The sequence below is a fragment of the Pangasianodon hypophthalmus genome, chromosome 28, assembly GCF_027358585.1.
Source record: "Pangasianodon hypophthalmus isolate fPanHyp1 chromosome 28, fPanHyp1.pri, whole genome shotgun sequence".
NCBI classification, from domain to species: Eukaryota; Metazoa; Chordata; class Actinopteri; order Siluriformes; family Pangasiidae; genus Pangasianodon; species Pangasianodon hypophthalmus.
The window spans coordinates 15,476,729-15,497,349 of record NC_069737.1 but is presented as its reverse complement, the minus strand read 5'-3'; the positions used below and the strand labels follow the sequence as shown (position 1 = coordinate 15,497,349).

The 20,621-nt window shown below is 41.4% G+C and overlaps 1 protein-coding gene across 2 annotated transcripts in view; it reads left to right on the top strand.

The window, feature by feature from the left end:
• Window positions 1-20,133, top strand: part of dlc1 (DLC1 Rho GTPase activating protein) — an 86,971-nt gene extending 66,838 nt beyond the window's left edge. For both annotated transcript variants that reach the window (XM_034300979.2, XM_034300980.2), the window contains 13 exons: window positions 1,217-1,288; window positions 3,869-3,950; window positions 4,750-4,813; window positions 6,888-8,434; window positions 9,011-9,190; window positions 9,630-9,789; window positions 9,897-10,104; window positions 12,221-12,434; window positions 12,596-12,710; window positions 15,410-15,616; window positions 15,777-15,994; window positions 16,147-16,320; window positions 17,110-20,133. In XM_034300979.2, the coding sequence (XP_034156870.2) occupies window positions 1,217-1,288; window positions 3,869-3,950; window positions 4,750-4,813; window positions 6,888-8,434; window positions 9,011-9,190; window positions 9,630-9,789; window positions 9,897-10,104; window positions 12,221-12,434; window positions 12,596-12,710; window positions 15,410-15,616; window positions 15,777-15,994; window positions 16,147-16,320; window positions 17,110-17,209 (3,341 nt within the window). In that variant the 3' untranslated portion in view covers window positions 17,210-20,133. The remainder of the gene's footprint in view (window positions 1-1,216; window positions 1,289-3,868; window positions 3,951-4,749; window positions 4,814-6,887; window positions 8,435-9,010; window positions 9,191-9,629; window positions 9,790-9,896; window positions 10,105-12,220; window positions 12,435-12,595; window positions 12,711-15,409; window positions 15,617-15,776; window positions 15,995-16,146; window positions 16,321-17,109) is intronic.
• The last annotated feature ends 488 nt before the right edge of the window (window positions 20,134-20,621 follow it).

The window sequence follows — 20,621 nt, the reverse complement described above, 5'->3', positions numbered from 1 at the left end:
AGACTGAGCCTTTTAGTCCAGGACAAAAGTTGACAGAGCTGGCTTTAAGCGCTTTATGGTTGCTGTCCACCAGCAGCTCACGTTACGAAGCTCGTCACAGTCACGGCTGAGCCCAGGACTCGGACACCTCGCTGCATGAAACGAGCCAAAATGGCTGCTGTGAACATCGTTGGCCATTTGGCACTCGCTTCATAAACAGGTCATTCGCAGGACAATAAGCTTTAGCAGCACTGTCTGAAAACTAGCGCCACACTACGAGATCGTGGAGAACGCGCTGGGTGGGGAGGAGTGTGTGGAGACCAAGCGCTGGTGTGAATGGAGGTCTTTCAGAATGGCTCGTTGAGCTCATTAGATGAGTGTCATTACTAGCTGACTATTTGAAGACTCCACCACTTTGGTTCTCTTTAACAATGTTTAGAATTTGGTAACCAAAAAAACATTTTATTTTGAAAATGAAAAAAAATCAACATCACCAATCTTGGGCAATACTGGGAAATATGCCGATATCATATCAACATTGTGATTGTACACTTTTTTTTTTTCCAAAATACACAATTAAAAAAATCTACATCTGATTTGATATTAAAATTTTGTCTATAAAATTGTAAGATTTCTTTAAATTACTCCCCCAACAATTTTCCAGTGTTAAATCATTTATTTTTGTACACATCACAGTTTTTCATAGTATCATCTCACTCTTTTTTTAAAGGTTTATTTCTAAATGCAGTGCTACTGTCCCGCTTGCAGTTCGGTAGCAAACTTATAAATACGATTATACTTATCCTATATTGTATCGTAAATCTTCAAAAATTGTGATTTGATCTTTTTGTCATATCGACCACCCCAATAACCAATAATATATAATTATATAATGTGTCCAGTATCTATTATGTAGCTGCAGTCACCACTTATTACATGTTTATTTTATTGTATAACGTTGTATGTTTACATTTTGTACAGTATATTTCGATTATTTGTTCTTTACTTTATGGAATTTAAGACACTTGCATATTGTACTATTCTAATAAAAAAATTCACGTTCGAGTTGTTGTAGTTGTTTCTTTACCAATTAAATGAAAGTAAAGTTTGTTTAAGATGGTATGAGTCTTTTATGGCCATGACGTTCTACAGACAGTTCAATATAAATATCACATGGTTCTTTGTCATCAGTGTGCCGGAGTCATAAAAATATGAAATGGAATGGTGTCTTTTTCAGAAATCGAGGCGAAGGAGGCATGTACGTGGCTCCGTGCCGCTGGTTTCCCTCAGTACGCTCAGCTCTATGAAGGTAAGAACCCCATTTTCCTTTTGGATGGATTTTCCATCTTTATGAATAGCAGCTTTTGACAGGAATAGCCGAGTGTGTATGTAGGTCACACACTGGGTCTGAGCTCGTAATTGCTGAATGAACGTCGCTGTGTGTCCTGACGCACGTCAGCACCCGGGAAAAAAAAAAAAACAACAACAACAAAAAAATATAGAAAATCAGTTCTCGGGTTACAAAATGAGGACATTTTTTGAAGTTATTTAATATTGAATCTGGACCATAATGATATTCGTAGATATTTCTGACAAACTTTTTTTAAATTTGTTTTTGCGTAATTAGAAAACGTTATTAGGAGCTAAATTCACACAATTTCTATTTTCCTCGCTACATCTGCAGTTTCTCTCTCTCTCTATTTTTTTTTCTCTCCCATCCCCCTTTCCTAAAGCACATTCCTGAGTTGGATCAGGTTTGTGTTACGTCTCCTGTCTTTTCTTTTCTTTTACATATAGAAAGGCATGTAGTAAAACACACACACACACACACACACACACAGAGAGAGAGAGAGAGAGAGAGAGAGAGAGAGAGAGAACAAATAAGTTAATGAAGCAAGGAGTGTGAGACATGTGATAGCACACCTCAGGCCTAAGTACCTTCCACGCACACACTCACACACATGCATGCACGCACGCACACACACGCTCGTGCACACACACACACACACACACACACACACACACACGCGCGCGCGCTCGCGCACACACACACACACACACACACACACACACACACACACACTTTCTTTGGATTCTGACCTGCAGCTATATTTCCAGCCGACACGTGCTGCACGCTCTCACATTCTAAATCCCTCACACACACATACACGTGTGTGTATGTGTGTGTATGGGTGTGTGTTTGAGGGTTGTAAAGTTCACATTACTGCAGATAAAGTTTCTGATAATAGAAAGTGAAGCGTGTGTGTGTGTGTGTGTGTGTGTGTGTGTATGTGTGTGTGATGCACTAGTAGTATTCTGTGTCTCTTTTTTCTTGTGTCTCTCTTTCCCTTTCTGTCTCACTCCCACCGGTCTCTCTTTTTTTCACTGCCACCTCTCCATCTCTCTTTTAATTGAACACCTTTTCACTTCACTCCCTTGCTTTTGCACTCCCTTTCTACTCCCTTTTATTCTTTCTCTTTCATTCAGTCTGTTTTTCTATCATTCCTTTGGTTTTCTCCAGTCTCTTACTTTCCATGCCTCCTTACTTTCCTCCCTCCTTACCTGTTTCCTTACCCCACTCCTCTTTCATTCCTTTTCTCACTGCATCTATTTCACTTTCCATCTCTCTCTCTCTCTCTCTCTCTCTCTCTCTCTCTCTCTGTCTGCGTTACATTATCATTAATGGTTGTGGTTTTGTTGTGAGTGCTGACTGAGACAGGGGGTTTATAAAGACACACAGACTTCTCAACAGCTTCTTGAGTACCTATTGTCATTCCTAATCCCCCTCCCAACACATACACACACACACACACACACACATGCGCACACACACATGCGCACACACACTCACATACACACACATGCACCTCTTCTACATTCTGCATTGCAGCTGTATTTGTTTGGCTGCCTGAGATGCAACTTCCTCTACTGTTAGCATAGGTGTATGTGTGCGTGTGTGTGTGTGTGCGTGTGTGTGTGTGTTTGGGTCTCTCCTCCCCCCTTGATTCTTTAATCCCTTTTTGAGAAGGGACCTCTTTTGTTTGGAGGTCAAAAAGTAAATTTAGCCGAGACTCACGATACACAACATATATTGCGATGTTTAATTTTGTTAATAATGTATAATAATCATATTTATAAAAAATATGAAAGCATATGCGTATCATAAATGAGAAAGTTTAAATATTTGCTTATTTCACACTCTTGTTTGTTCTTCCAACATGGTTTTGTAATACCAGGCACGTTGATTTAGAGCTGTGATTACATAATGCACGGCTGCCACCCAATCAGAAAGGAGTATTTGCAGTAGCCATGGTGTACAATGTAATGACACCAGAGCAGTGTTGAAAGCTGGAGTGTGATTGGTCAGAAAGTGTTGATTAATTTTCTAGAACAGCAGATCTGACAGTAGTGCAGCTTCAATTCACAGGTTTATATTAATGTGCTGGTTCTAATATGTTGTCGTTTCTATAGTAACAGCTTGTTCCACATAAAGAAATAAGGAAAAAGTTTGTAATCGTTGACATGGCGAGGGTTTTTTTTTTTTTTTTTTTTGAGGAGACGTTTAACATTTCCAGAAGGAGTCTCCAGTGTCAGCACTTTGTAACAGTCCCAGGTAAAGCTGCAACTTTACGTTTTGCGAAATCTTCAGGACAGAGGAGTTTACACTTCTTTGCCGTTTCTCTGTAACATGACAAGCTGTGATAGGTCCTGTTCTCACTTATAGCAGCTAACTTGTTTCATGGACATTCTACAACATTAACATTAAATTTAACTATAAATGGATAAAAAGTATGACATGTTCTTTCATAAATTAAAAAATGCCATTGTTGCTGTATATTACGTAAGGTTACGTACACAATAACCTCTGTCTCATTCTCTCATTTTTTAGATGGTCAGTTTCCTATCCAGATCTCGTCAGTCACCAGAGATCACGACTTTCTTGATCGAGACGCCATCGAAGCACTTTGCAGGTAAGCTATGTAGACACACACACTCACATACACACACATATGCACACACTCTCTCTTACACACACACACACGTCTATCAACACTTGTCAGATTCCGGAAACCTTCACTGCCAACTAACCTGCAACCTTTTATTGCCAGTACATCTCTTTTTCACTCTCTCTCTCTCATCCACTTTCTCTCTCTCTTTTAAAAACAAATTAAGACAAAGCGGAACGACAGATGCCTGAGACCCAGCAAACTTCTCACTTCTCATACTTCTCATCTTACTACAGTAACGCTGTACACATTTGGCCAGAATGTGAGAGAAAGACAGGTTGAGTGAGAGAGAGCGAGACAGACCGAGAGGAAGAGTCGTGTTTCTAAGTGAGCGAGGGGGTCAAGCCGAGCCCAGCTGGAGTGCTCAGACATCTGGAGGCCATTTCGTGGTGCCAGCCCCTCAGAGCAGACACACATATCTAAAAGCCCCTAACTGAAGGTCACATGACCCCATCCAGGTGGCGAGCAGGATAAGCCAGGCGTCTCTTTTGTGGTCTTGTCACCGACCGTTCTAACGAGTTCCTTCTCCCTTTTTTTCTTCTCTTCCTCTCTTCTTTCTGACTTTCTGTAATCTGGAGCTTATCCCTCAACAGCTCATTATCAGGCAGTACTGCTGTGCTCATTCTTTTTCTTTTTTTTTTTTTACTCTTTCTTTCCAGAGAAAGTCTCCTGGACATGATTCCGGATTAAGGTTTTTATGCAAGACCACAGGGTTCTTTTCAAATGCGAATTTTTCTAATTTGTGTGTTTGTTCATCTTGCAGGAGACTAAACACTCTCAACAAGTGTGCCATGATGAGGCTGGAGATCACTCCTCAGAGAAAAAGAGTAAGTTCTCTTATTTCCTGTCTCCACTTAACCTCATTGTCTGTCATCTACTTTAATTAGAAGGAAAGTTTTATTCCTTCTGGCAGGACTTGTGTCCTGAAGGCACGAGTAAAGTATGCCTGTTATGGGTGAAATGAAAGGCTTGTGTTAGCTTTCCTCTCTTTCTTTTCTTTCTCTGTTGGTTTTGTATTCTTCCTCTCACCACTGATTTTCTCACTTGCCAAAAAAAGGAAGAGGATATCCTGCCCAGTTCGCCGTTATGGGATAGTCTGTCCACATGGTTACAGAATGTGCATGCATATGTGTGTTTGCTTACACACTCCGTGATCCGTGATTTCAAAATAGGCGTGTCAGGAATGCATCGACAAACAAGCCGCCTATATAATCAAGGTAGAGGCCATGACTTAACCAAATAAGCACAATGTTTATGGAGGTGTTTTTGGTGCACACTACTAGGCCTGAACAATAGCTGCCTTGTCGAGTATGTCTGTGTGTGTCCTGGTATGAAAGCAGATGACCCCAGTGGTGTCGTCCGGTGCCCGTAGCGTTAAAGAGAAAGGTCATAAGCTGACTTAAGGAAGTGATTGTGCCTCCTTTCAGAGCGGCAGACTCCAACTATCCTTGGAATGCATTGATCTTCACGCTCTTGTTCATGCCTTGTCCCCGTACCCTTCTTTTCCTTTTCTTCAGATTCTCCTCAAGTCTTTCTTTATAAAGGAAGGTACATTTGGTACAAAGAGTATTTGCTGCACTTGCAAATCACTCAAGGAGACTGATTTGTCTTAGCAAATATTCATATTGCTAGCAATCTTTTATTCATTATTCAATCCCACTTTATTGAGGGTACTAGGGGAAGATTTTCACACAAGTACCTTTTTTTTTGGCTTCTTGCTCTAATCGCGCTGATCAAAGGCTTCCCGAGCCCGGGGGCTGTAAAATAACTACCGTGGTGAGTTTTACGAACTTTTTCCACTGTTATTATCCACCATGGAGGAGATGCCTTTGACAGGGATGGCTACTTAAGTATGGGTTTCCTGCCATGTAGAGCAAAGTTACACACTTGTTTAGGTCATCACTAGTTCAGCGTCATTAATCATGCATCAGTTCTACAGTTTATTTAGTTCATATTGTCAAGCATTCAAGAACAGCGTTCAATCATCAAGGATATAGAGTAGACCTTTGCAAAACTTGAGCACAAAACCACTGGAATGTAGAACCAAGCCTTGCTGTGGTATAGGTGGGGTTTTAGGTCTTCTGATAGTGTTGGATTCTAATGGGGGAAGGGAACTAGACCAGCCCAAATCTCCAGCTGGAGGGTAACCCCACCAAAACCCCTTTAACCCCCCCACCCCTTTATCCCCTGAGGGGGGAATAGATTACCCAGATTAGGGAGAAGGAATGGTGGACATTTGACTCTTGTGACATTGCAGAGACAATCACAGTAACAGATTTTCCCACTCAGTTGTCCTCAAATTTGCCATATTATCCGCTTAAGTGGACAAGGAGTGTTAGGACATCAGATTGGAAGTTCTGTAAGGCTAAATGAATGATCCTCAAACTGACCTCTTGTTGGCCTCTCTGAGGTAACAGTTTATTAAACAGATTATGCATCTGACTGTTTCAGTTTCTTCAGACCACACAGACCGCATCTGGTATACTACTGTTAAGGTAATCAAGCCCTTCCAAAAAGACAAAAGCAAACTGTAACACTGAAATCATACTACAAGGGATGGAAGTTAGATTTACATAGATGTGGATATTTCTAATTTAAAAGAAAAAACTGCCATTAAAACAAAATTATCAAACAGGACAATAGTGACTCAGTGGTTCAGGCTTTGTGCTACCACTTGGAAGGTTGTGAGTTCAAATCCCAGCATTGCTAAGCTGCCATTGTTGGGCTGTTGGGCAAGGCCCTTAATCCTTAACTGCTCAGTTGTATCCTTTCCTAAATGTAAATGGCTTTGGATAAAAGCATTGAACAAATGTAAATGTGATTGCATGATTATGTTTGTGGAGCTTTTCTATCCCGGATAATGTTGTTTACCTTGTCAAACTCTTACACTGTCATTTCTAGAGTGAAGACTCAGATGAAGATGAGCCCTGTGCCATCAGTGGCCGTTGGACCTTTCAACGAGACAGCAAGCGTTGGTCCCGTTTGGACCAGTTGGACCTGGATGTCTTCACATCTCCAGCGGGAGATGCTATTTCTGCCCCTACCTTCCTCTCCTCCCAGGAACAGCACCTGCCTGGGGGCCACCTGCTTCGAGAGAGGGTTAGTGCTAGTGCTGAAAGTGTGCTAACAGATCTGAGCGAGCAGCCAGAGGTGGGATCCTTGCACAGCGCCGGAAGTGGTGGTCATGGAGGGTCACGTAGTGTTACGGTCCCGTCCAGCCCGGCTAACACCAATTCCAATGTCGCTACAGCTTCTACGACCCGTGCTAGCTCTGTTGTTAGCGTGTGCTCTTCTGGGACTTCTGGCGCCAATGAGGATTCCCTTTCCGAAGGGATTCCCTCACCGCTTGAACATGGGAGTTTTGCATTTGATGCCAGAACCTTTTCAGGAAGTAGTAGAGACAGTAAAAGCACACGGTCAAGGGCCAAGAGCTTCCTGAAGCGTATGGAAAGCCTGCGACTGCGTAGTAGCAGCATGTCTTCAAAGCGTAAAAAGAAAGGCGCAGTCAGCAATGGAAGGCTGGAGATTAGCGGTCCAGTGTTGAAGGAAGGTCTGGATGAGGACAAGCTACGACAGCTCAACTGTGTCGACATTGCCACACTGGAGCACACCGGGACCCACAACCGCAGCACCTCCTACTCCACACAAACGAGCAGTGGAAGCACAGGCAGCAGCCATTCAGAGACGAGCAGTGGAAGTGCTGTGAGTACACCCAGTCCGATCACGAGGGCACGGAGCCACAGCACGGCAGCTGGCTCGATAAAGCGAGTTGGGATGTACCTGGAAGGGTTTGACCCGTTCAGTCTTGTTCAGGAAAATGAGAACCTGGAGATCCGGAACTGTGGGAGAAGGCCTGAACCGAGCATGACCACGGAAAACAACCTACGGAACCGCAAAAGCACTGATGAGAGGCAAGTGGAACATAAGAGGATAGATGAGGAATCTGGCGTGATATATTTTTACCTTCCTGATGGTCACAAACCGGGCACCTTTCCCAAGTCGCTTGCCGATGGGGGTTCCTTTCACCGCAGCGACAGCAGACCTCATCGCAGGTCCTCCACCTCATTAGATAGTCGGTTGAGTTTTTACGACAATGTGCCCTTTCCTGAAATTGGGCATGAGGAAGAGGATGAACCAGAGGGAGAGGAGGAGGAGCCAAAGATCGAGGACGTGCTAGAGCGAGTGACTGGCTTGCAACGACTGGTCAGAGCATGGACAGAATCAGGGCCTGGAGAGGAAGAGGAGGAGGAAGAGGAAGGAGACTCGGACTCAGCTTTGGATTCTGCCTCTCCTTGCCCTTCATCGCCGTTACAGAACCATTTGATGGAGACAGAGAATGGGAGCGACCAGGAAAGCACAGGGAACCCGCTAGGCGAGCAGGACGACACGGTTAGCGCAAGAGAGAGACGAGACTCTGGTGTGGGAGCATCACTCACCCGGGCTAACAGGTAAGATGCTAAAAACAGACACAACAACAGAAACATTTGTTATGCTGCAGGTCTGTTCACGTATTTTGAAACTATTTAATGGTGAATGGCATGTACCTTTTATCCATTTATAGTTACACTGAATGTTGTGGAACTTCTATGAACCAAATTAGTTTCACTTAAATTAAACCAAGTATAAACAGTTGTTTCTCCTCACCTTCAACTTCACGTTAATAAAGCAAAAAAAAAATCAACTTGTTACGAAAGAAAAATTTTACAGCTGACCTCAAAGCTCTGACGTGGACAATCATACAGAAAGCTTAATTATAGCAATAATTATACATTTTATATTTGTATATTTGCACTGGACACATCAGTGATGTTCAGTATGGCAAGCTCTGCCCCAGTAGTTCCTGGTCCACAGAAAGGTGATTACTCTCAAGCAGGAACTAAAAAGGTTCCTGCCCTGGTTCCTCAAGTGGAAACATGCCAATTGTAGTGCAGTAGTAGATGTTGCTTGGAAGTGAGCTCAATGCTTTCATCATATTCACTTTTAAATGGGGTGTGTGTGTGTGTGTGTGTGTGTGTGTTTCGCAGGCCTCAGAAGCTGCGCTGGCCCAGTTTCCAGAACTCACACCGGCCGAGTGTGTCGTCGTCCGCGCTGCAGCTTGACTGTCAGTCAGTACTGCAGATGAATCTGCTGCAGAAATACAGCCTGCTGAAACTCACAGCTCTGCTGGAGAAACACACACCCACCAACAAACACGGCTTCAGCTGGTGAGTCTCTCACACACACACATACACACACACACACACACACACACACACACACACACACACAGGCAGGTCTTACAGTGTGAGACAAACACCCGGAGTGTAAAAGTTCAAGGCTCTGTGTGTGTGTTTGTGTGTGTTTGCATGGCTCTTCCCTGCTTTGTCTCTTTCTGTTTATCCTCTTTCTGAGGAAGGTGGAAACAGATTTCAGCTGCCCTCCGCCTCTGGAAGTTTCCTTCTCTCACACACACACACACACACACACACACACACACTGTACTGAAGTACTTCATATATTACAACATGATTTTTATAAACACTGCTCTGTTGTAACATTTTGGCTGATTTCAGGGTGTGGTATGATATTATTTTATTTTTTTCAGGTTTTGTAATTTAATTAATATTGTGTGTATGTGTGTGTGTGTGTGTGCGCTTGCATCAGGGCCGTACCGAAGTTCATGAAGCGGATGAAAGTGCGTGACTCAAAGGAGCGGAGTGTGTTTGGCGTGCCGCTGCAGGTGAACGTGCAGAGGAGTGGACAGCCGTTACCGCAGGGCATCCAACAGGCCATGCGCTACCTGCGCAATCACGGCCTCGACCAGGTGTGTGTGAGAGACATTTACACACACACACACACACACACATAGACACACACACACACACACACCGTTTACCCAGTTGTGTAAGGGTCCCTCTGTCTCCCCTGCAGGTGGGCTTGTTCAGGAAGTCAGGGGTGAAATCGCGCATTCAGGCTCTGCGCCAGATGAATGAATCGTGCGGCACAGAAGGGGGCGGAGTCAGCTACGAGGGCCAATCGGCTTACGACGTGGCGGACATGCTGAAACAGTATTTCAGAGATCTACCTGAACCGCTGCTCACCAGCAAACTGTCTGACACGTTCCTGCAGATCTATCAGTGTAAGCAGACACACACACACACACACACACACACACACACACACACACACACACCCACACACACCCCTGTTATGATATATTGGTTTATTTTTTGCTTAATTAAAAATGTTTTTCCATTTTTGATTAACTAAATGCATATAATAATTTCTTACAATTGAATAAAAATGTTTTAATATGTATAAATCACTTTTTTTATCCTGGTTATATGAAAATTATTTAATTTTTATGTTTTGCTTTTTTTTCTTTTGCCCTTTTGTCCTTTTATATTTTGCTTAATTTTTATAAAATTCATATCAATCAATATTTTTATAAAATAATATCAATTTAACTTGTTACCTTTTTGTGTAAATATCTCTCTAATTTTACAGTTTAGTTAATTTTTTAAATCATTTGTGTTTGAGAGACTTTTTTGTTGTTTGTCTCCTCTATAGGCAAATCTCACATTTAGACTTGTTTTATTTTTTTTTTTAAAAAAGAAAAAATTACCTTTTAAATTTTTGTCCATCGTCTCTTATAACCGGACAGCGTTAGTGGCTCGGTGTCTCCCCCTACAGGCTGTTCTTAAAGTCAGAGATTAAATACTGAATTCAGATTTCAGTTTTACTGGAACTTAATTTCAATTTTTGCTTCTTTTTTTTTTTACATCATTCCTGTTTTCCTGGAAATGTTTTCACTCGAAGTTTAGAACACAACATCATGCAGTCTGACAAAACTTTCATGGCATTCCGGTTTCCGTTCCTGAAACCCTGGAAAACAGTTTTGAAACAAATGTGCTTTTATCTGTTTTTCTGGGGTGAATTTTTACTACACTCATGATTTATGTGAAAACCAGCTGCCTGAAAAGTTCTCAGAATCAGGCGTGTGTATGTATAGCTGACCACGGGTCAACATTCCTTTCGGACAAGTGGCTTCTGTGTGTGTGTGTGTGTGTGTGTGTGTTTTATTCCCGTAGCTTGAGGGTAGTGAAAACATATTACACACATTCTTACATAACTGACATTTAGCATTCCCCTCTTCATAGCTCTTAAAGTCTCCCTCAGGCGTAATACCCAGCATGCCACTGATTACAACATCCTCCAACACAGGAGTCCATTCACGCTGCCGTTTTTTTTTTTTTCATTTAGGCTCCAAGAACTGGTTTATTACACGAGTTATAAAAAAAGGAATACGATTTTAGTCAAATTGTACTTATGAAACAAGATTACATCATGTTTAATCTAAAATGCCTTTCTTTGGGCCAAAAGCAAACGAAATAATCCATAATACGACATTCTGGAGTTCTCAAACTGCTAAAACTGGAGTAACTTTACTCTACTGCATGTTCAGCACGCTTATCGTGACTAAGCTAAGCTGTGCTAAGCGCTAATTCTGCGTCTTACATTGTTTGCTGCAACCAGCACGTGTTTGTGACTAATAACATTAGCAAGGTATTTAGAATTTATGCCGATACTGACACAATGGTGCGGACAATAACAAATAAAATCTGTTACGCTAGTCTGTTTCTCCACGTGGGATTAGCAAGAAATTGTACAGTATTTATCAAGTCTAACATGAAGGATGTTTTGAGGATGTTTTATTCATGATTATTCCCATTAACACTTATGTAGCATTGTTAACAAATTTGTTTACCTCCTCATTTGCTGGATATTCATGCTAACCCTTCAGCTAGCATCTCCGTTTGTGGTTTGTGGTTTGTGGCTTGTGGCTTGCGTCAGCGTCGTTATTTGTTATTGATTACACCACCGTGTCAGTATCAGTGTAATTAACTCTACAATGAATAACAAATAAAAATGTTACTAATTAGCCAAACTGTGACAGTAGCATTGTTTTTTTTCTCCTCCAGTTGAAATTAGAAAGAGATTGGACTGTATTTAAAGCGAATTTAGGAAGTCTCATACTTGCAATTTTTAGATGTTTATACATTAATTATTCATATTAAAACTCAGATAACATGTACTTCTAATTTGCAGGATCCTCATGCTAATTCTTCACTATTATTGTAGCTAGTGAATATTAAACATTAGTGTTTTGGGATATAATTAGTCCTGAACATTTAATTGAAAAATATGGACGTTATTTTGACGTTGTGTAATCGATATCTCTGTTTCTCTCGCAGTTATTCCTGTGGAGCAGCGTTTGCAGGCGGCGCGTGCCGCAGTGTGCCTGCTGCCTGATGAGAGTCGTGACGCTCTCCACACTCTGTTGTGTTTTCTGAGCGACGTAGCGGCGAATGTGAGCGAGAATCAGATGACCTGCACTAACCTGGCTGTGTGTCTCGCACCGTCACTGTTTCACCTGAACACGGCGCGCAGGGACGCATCCTCGCCCAGGTAAGCACGCGTGTGTGTGTGTGTGTGTGTGTGTGTATAGGTTTATGAATAAACCTTTTCTAAAAAGGATTTCCTTTTGGATTCTATGGTTAAAGTTCTATGCATAATGTAAACAATAATGTGTGTGTGTGTGTGTGTGTGTGTGTGTGTGTGTGTTGCAGAGTGATGAGCAGGAAGAACCCATTGGGCAAACCGGACCAAAGAGACCTGAATGAAAACCTCGCAGCCACACACGGCCTCACACACATGATCCAGGAGTGCAGGAAACTGTTCCAGGTTCGACACGCTCGTACTTTTTATTACCGAAACCCTGAACAGAAAAAGTGATAACTCGTTATTACGACTTAGTAACTCATTATTTCAAGATATTATTTCATAATTTTCAATTAATATTATTTCGTTTTAGCAACTTGTTATTTCAAGATAATGTTATTTTCGCCTAATATCATTATTTTGATTTAATAAGTTCTTATTTCGAGATATATATCATTATTCACTCTATCATTATCTTGACTTAGTAACTCATTATTTCGAGATATTATGTCATTATTATTATTATTATACAATTATTTTGATATAATATTAATATTTCAACTTATTTACTCCTTGTTTCAAGATACGTTGTTGTCATTTTGACTTAATATCATTATTTCGACTCAGTAACTTCTAAGTTACTTGAAGATATTATGTCATTATTTCAATTAATCATTAATCTCTTTATTGAATGTTAGTTTAGAACTCTTATTCCGTATGTTGTTTCCCAGATCGTAATTACGCCCAAACATTACTTTAGTGGAATTCAGTAGACACATTTATACATCTAATGACTAATACACTAATGACACATTTAGATATCTAATGACTGTAATTCACATAAATGTGTTCAGATACAATTACATCAAATACAGACACTCAGAAAAACCCACTATGAGTATTATGGAATTCCACAAATTTACATGTTAGGAGTCAAAAAAATGAGTCAATAATAATGAATAAAAGTTATTAAGTTGAAATAACAAGATCTTGAAATAACGAGTTATTAAGTCAAAACAACGGCGTAACGTAGAACTCGGAGCAAATTCACGTACAACTTCCTGAAATGTTCTCGCAAGCCGATGAGCCCTGTGCAAAGTTCGAAGGGTTTTTTTTTGTAGCTGTTACTGATGTTAATGTTGTTGTGTAAGGAACACACACACACACACACACACACACACTTTGCAGAATAAGGATAGTTTAGCCATATTGCAACTTTTTTGAAACCAGGGTTATGTAAGGTCGTGAACTTGTCTAGGGTTACCGAGATCCTTGGAAAGTTTTCTCACACACACACACACACACACACACACTCCTGTTGCTGGAATATATGAGCTTTACTGGAGAAGCATAAAATAATGAAAGTCAGCCGAAAGTCAAACATAACTATTATTTGCGTGACTCAAATCAAGGCTGACAGTGTTACATTATGTGAGAATTAAAACACACACACACACACAGACACACACACACACACACACACACACACTTGTAACTGTGGGGACCTGGGTTTTTTTTTTGTTCCCACTGTATTTATAGTGAACAGATCCCCAAAATGTTTAATACACACACTATCATGTGTTCACATTACTGTATAATAGACTGTAAGAGCGAACGCGCACACACACACACACACACACACACACACACACACACACACACACACTTATTGACCAAAATAGGTGTATATACTTCCATTAAGGGGATTGGATTTTGTGTATGAAATGAGAGGTCCCCATAAATATATGAACACACGCACGCAGACACACACTCACTCACACACACACAGTATTAGCTGCCCTTTGCTTTTTCCGCTAATAAAATCTTTTATTGGCTTAAGCAGGGTCATCCTGATCCAATATTAAATCAGTCATCTCATATCCGCTCTCGGCCCAATCACACGCCAGCTGCAGTTCCAGAAATATTCAATAATTTGATTTAAAATACATTTTAAATTTATCTGAACTTCTGAACCGGTTTCGTCTCAGCTTAGATAACAGATTTATCTGTTAAAAGGACAAACAGAACAGGAAAAGGCCAGAAAAAAATGACACACAAATACACACACACACACACACACACACACAGGAAGAGACAACTGTACCAGGACACACAGCCTCACACAAAAAGGAAGAGGCCATAGACAAGAACAGGAATACACACACACACACACAAACACACACACACAAACAGGATGAGAAATAATCGCCCTATCGCTGTACAGCTGATCCGAAAACTGAATTTATTGTTTTATTTTCATGCCCTGCAGCTGTAAGCGCACAGCTGGGAGTATAAATAAGAGACGGCAGGAACAGGACAGACAATAACATCCGCTTTTTTATCCGGATTTACAAACACGAGACGTTTTATTTCACTTTGTTCCTCACAGGTCAAAATGTGATGAGCCAAGCATACAACAACAAATTTTGTAAATATTTCAGGTTTTTTTTTTTTTTTTTTTTTAACAGTTTTGTTTTTTATTAAATTGTCTCAGATTTTGTCAATAAGCCAAGACATAGTTTGCTTTTTTAGCTTAGTGCTGAAGCTCTGAAGCTAAAAAAAAAAAAAAGGAAGTAAGACTAATGCAAACTGCATGCCTAGCGTCAAGACGCATACCAAAAAAGAAACTATGTTGCTTAGTTTATAATGTCCATAAATGATTTCTTAAATAATAATCCTGTATGTCTACAAATAAACCTCCAAAAGTGGAACTATAATATTATTAAAATCATTTCTAACTTTGGATTTTGTCCGAACACCAACGCTTCCTTGTTTGATTTAGAAATTTGCTTGTTTGAGATTTTTATAGTGTGCACGTCAGGTCATCGTTAATCCTCCGCGAGCTACGCCGCTCATCAGTAAACCTCGTTTCTGAGTCTCGATGGAAGTACATTGATGTGAGGTTTGTGGTGATAGTGAACGTCTCTCTCCGTCCGCTTCAGATCCCCGAGGAGCTGTCCCGCTGCAGGAACTCGTACATCGAGCAGGCGTTAATTCCCCCGCGCATGGAGGACCTGCAGGACGACTCGCACAGCTACAGGAGCCTCGTTAAGGAGAGCATGGACGCGCTGCTTAAAGAAGCCAAGGAAAAGTTCAAAGGTTACGACACCTGCTCGACACCTGAACACGCTGAACTCGCTTACAAAAAGGTACAGCACTCTCGCTCTCTCCTGTCAGACTCTCCGACTGTCACACTGTCTTAGAATTCCAGGTTCTTGTGCGGAAAGTTCCGGCTCGTATTCACGTCAGATGCATTGTTGTATCTCCTTTATGGTCCTGATGATGATGATGATGATGATGATGGTGCAGGTGCACGACGGCTGGTCTCTCCGTCAGTGGAAGGTGTGTGTGGACGTGGCGGCCGGAGCGGACGAGGTTCTGCAGCGAATCGTCCGTGAGCAGGAACGATGGGATGAAGATCTGCTCGAGAGCCGAGTGATCGAAACACTCGACAGCAACACGGATATTTATCAGTTCATCCGCAACAACATGGCGCCTAATCCAGCCACCGATTACGTGGTGCTGAGGTGAGAGACACACACACACACACACACACACACACACACACACACACACTATAGATGCCTGTCTCATTACAATGGTAATCTGTGATAAATCCTCCTATACATGCATTCTAACTCTGTGTGTGTGTGTGTGTGTGTGTGTGTGTGTGTTACAGGTCGTGGGCGACGGACCTCCCTAAAGGTGCATGTGCGTGTGTGTGTGTGTCGGTGGAGCACGAGGCTGCGCCGGTGCTCGGTGTGCGCGCCAACGTGGTTGCATCACGCTACCTCATAGAGCCGAGCGGCCCGAACAAGAGCCGCGTCACACACATCTCCAGAATAGACCGCAGGTACACACACACACACACACACACACATACACATACACATACACACACATACACACACACACACACACATATATCTCCAAAATAGACTGTCGGCACACACACACTCACACACCACACACATCTCCAGAATAGACCGCAGGTACACACATGCACACACTCACACACTCACACACACATACACACACACACACACACACACACACATATATATCTCCAAAATAGACTGCCGGCACACACACTCACACACCACACACATCTCCAGAATAGACCGCAGGTACACACACGCACACACTCACACACTCACACACACATACACACACACACACACACACACACACACACACACACACACACATATATATCTCCAAAATAGACTGCCGGCACACACACTCACACACCACACACATCTCCAGAATAGACCGCAGGTACACACACACTCTGTCTCATACACATCTCTAAAATAGACTGCAGGCACGCACACACACACACACACACACACACACACACACCTAATCACACAAAGAAGAACAAAAATATCAAATTAACACAAATTCATGTATCATTTTATGAGGACCATCATATTTGGCCCAAAGTGAGGACCTCTGAGAAAGTTCATGTACAGCAGGTGACACGCTCAGGAGGCAGTTACAATGGGAAAAAAAGGCCAAAATGTCCTTACTGGAAAGGTTTAATACTTGTGCTGGTCCTCACAATGGCATGTGTGTGTGTGTGTGTGTGTGTGTGTGTGTGAGAGAGAGACTCACTCATGTGTGTGTTTGTGTGTTGCAGAGGTCGGTGTCCGGAGTGGTATAACAAGCTGTACGGCCACCTGTGCGTCTCTGAACTGGTGCGGCTACGAGACTCCTTCACCTGCCCACTGGACAAATAAACACACACACACACACACACACACACACACACACACACACACACCTGGACCAATGATGATGAAGATTCTATAAATCACACACGGGCTTACAAAGACGGCATGTTGATCCTTCAAGCTACAGAGGTCAGAGGTCATGACCTTTGCATACTAAGGTAAAAGGTCACATGACGGGCCTGAAAGACTGGAATGGACACACCTGCTGCTGTGACATCATCGATGACGTCATGGAAGGACTTGAAAGGGGGGGGAGGGGGAGGGGGGGTTAGGGTGCTACTGCTTCTGCGAAGCAAGATGTGTTCGTGTGTGTGTGTTCGTTTGTGTGTGTGTGTGTTCGTGTGTGTGTGTGTTCGTGTGTGTATGTGTTCGTGTGTGTATGTGTGTTCGTGTGTATGTGTATGTGTTTGATGTATGAGTCTGTTGTTGACAAGTGAGACATATTCCATGCACTGGCACCCTAGTACAGAATAGTATGTACACCTCTACCTGTGTGTGTGTGTGTGTGTGTGTGTGTTAGATATATGTCAGTGTCTGCATGATTATTTACAGCTCTTTCACCATATCTGCCTATATGATGGATGGATGGAGGTTTATAGATAAACGAGAGATAACAGAATCGGCGGTGGCTGGAACACCTCGAAAATTAAAGAACGAGTGACGAGAGTACGTCGGCTACACCTGTCCGAGTGCGCTAACAAGAACTGTTTTAATTTCATCACTTGTATAAACGTACGTACCTTATATTTAAAGAGCTTTTAACTTTCGTGCTACGCTAATCATGTTACTGTTATACAGTTGTTGCTATGGTGGCATCTTGTAGAAAATTGCCTTGCTCTATTCTTAGCCTATAAATTAGCGATCCACAGATCCGATACTGGTTTGTATTTGACGTATTTATCAATTAGCAGATTCAAATTATAAGTTTTTTTTTTTTTTCCCAGATCAAACTGATGAATATTTAAACCAGCAGGTTTGGATTTGAAGGTTTTTTTTTTTTTCAATCAGCAGATTTAGATTCGGATTTGACGTATTTTTAGATCACTTTCAGATAAGCAGATTCAGAATTGTCGTGTTTTTCGATCTTTGGATTCAGATTTGAGGTATTTTGAATCGTTATTTATGCTTGTTGTCATGGTTACGTTCCAGTGTAGTTACATCATATTATTATTACTTTAGAACTGTGATTAATAACGAGTAAGTTGATCATTTTAATAATGATATTATTTAAAGAAGCTGAAATTTCCTGTTTACACGCCGTTTACCTCAACTCTTTTGTTTAATATTGTTGTAACGTCTGTTGTTAACTCTGTTTTGCTTTCAGATATTTATCGCACACTGCGATTATTATTTACTAAATTGTACTTAAAGTTTAATATCTGATGGAACAGAAACAGTTCTTGCTGGTGCACTCGGACGTTTTACGAAGGGAAACCGTTACTGGACCAAAAGCTACTTGAGTGAGTGAAGGAATGAATGATGGTTGTATTAAAAAAAGCAGGACGTGTTAAACAGAATGAGGAGCTAGTTAGGAGAAGATTTGTCGTGTGATGAGGTAAAGACAGAACGTGGAGACGACAGGAATAAGAATAAGAAATAAGAATTGTCCGTGCAGCAAGTGCTAGAGAAACATGAAGAGGGATCGAGTTCTTGGAGGGCAGAGTAGCTTTAAAGCACAATAGCAGCTAAGCACAACATATTTGTCGTCTGTGTTGTCGTTCGTCTGACTTTGTATAACTTTGCGTTGATGCTAGCAAGCATCAAGTCACTCGTGTCACTTGTAATTGATCGCTTGTGGGCGTGGCCTGTCTAATTTTTTATTTTTTTTAGTTCTGATGGGAAACTGTAATAACTGTAGGTATACGATTTATACACGTCAATTTTGTTTTTGTTACATGCTTGGCTTCGTACATGCTAACTCTATGAGCTACGTACACACACCAGAGGCACCCACGATCTCTGCTACTTCCTTCCAAGCTTCATTTTACTGCGTAATGTCTCTATAGACATTTAATGAGAGGTCGTATATGACAAGATGAAACCACAGTTATACTTTTTTCTTGCATTTTTGTGGGAACTAATTGCAGGCAGGTTGTTAGTGGCGAACTGAAGAAACGTTCAATCACACGCACCATAAGATTTGGATTCGTCATTGCTCCGTGTCGCGAACGTACGTAGAAACCGAATGTCACCTGTCACTTTGTCGCTTGCTAGCATGAATGTAGAGTTAGCTAACAGTTACGCAAAATCATCACCTTCCAGCCGCTAGCGATGCTGTTGGCTCCGCCCCCGTGTGCTAGTGACGCTGACAGTCGCTCTATCAAACCTAAATGTTCGGTTTAAAGGGATGGAAAGTGACTTTTTTCATTCTTTGACAGTGTTAATGTAAATGAAGTAATTTTGCAAAAAAAACAAAAACACTTATTTATGCTCATAACTCACTCAAAAAACAAACAGAAAACATACCGATACAAAAACGCTGCTTGGGTTTTTCTCCACTTAACAATATCTACTCATATAATATCGTTCGGAAATATAAAAAAATTTCTTCAAATGTAAAAAAAATCAGAATGTTACAACTTTGTACAGACAAATTGTCAGTAATTTCGAACACTTTGCATAACTAAATTTCCTGAATGCCGCATTTTTGTGTCGCTCTGTAAAAGCTTCGCTCTAACGCCGGCTGATCTGCTCCTGTGCCATAAACGTGTGTGTACATTAAGATAACGCATGACTGAACGTTAATTTAAGGCTTTGTGTATTTAAACAGATATATTGGGATTTGATTTTGTATCTTATTTTATTGTAAATGTTACCGCTTAAAGTTACGGAAGATGAGAAAATGGTTTATCTTTTTTATAATTAATATTATTTCTGTACAGATTATTCGCAAAGTGCACTATTAAAGGTATTAAAATCAGCTCCAAGTCTGATAGTCTCCCTCTCTCTCTCTCACACACACACACACACACACACACACACACACACACGCACAGCTCTGAGCTGATGCCGACATTTCCAGAGAAATCTCTGACACATGAGAATCCCAAACACGTCACCATCCTCATACATCCTGAAACAAAAATCTCTATCTGTCTTTCTTTCTCACACACACACACACACACACACACACACACACACACACACACATTTGCACACAATGTTGTGGGAAAGGAGGAAGATAAGAGCAGTGAGAGTGTCAGACATTCCTTCCTGTGAAAGCACTGAAGGAAACTTTCCCACATGATAATTGAAAACAGCGTGTGTTTAAGATACACACGTTTATTTGAATAACATATCGGCTAGCGTACTAGCCTAGCTCGCTCTGCTACTCTCTAAGAGGTTGTTCGATTTCACTGTAGTTTTGGAGGCTGCTGATGCGATTTGACGTCATCAGAAGAATTTTGAATATTCTAAA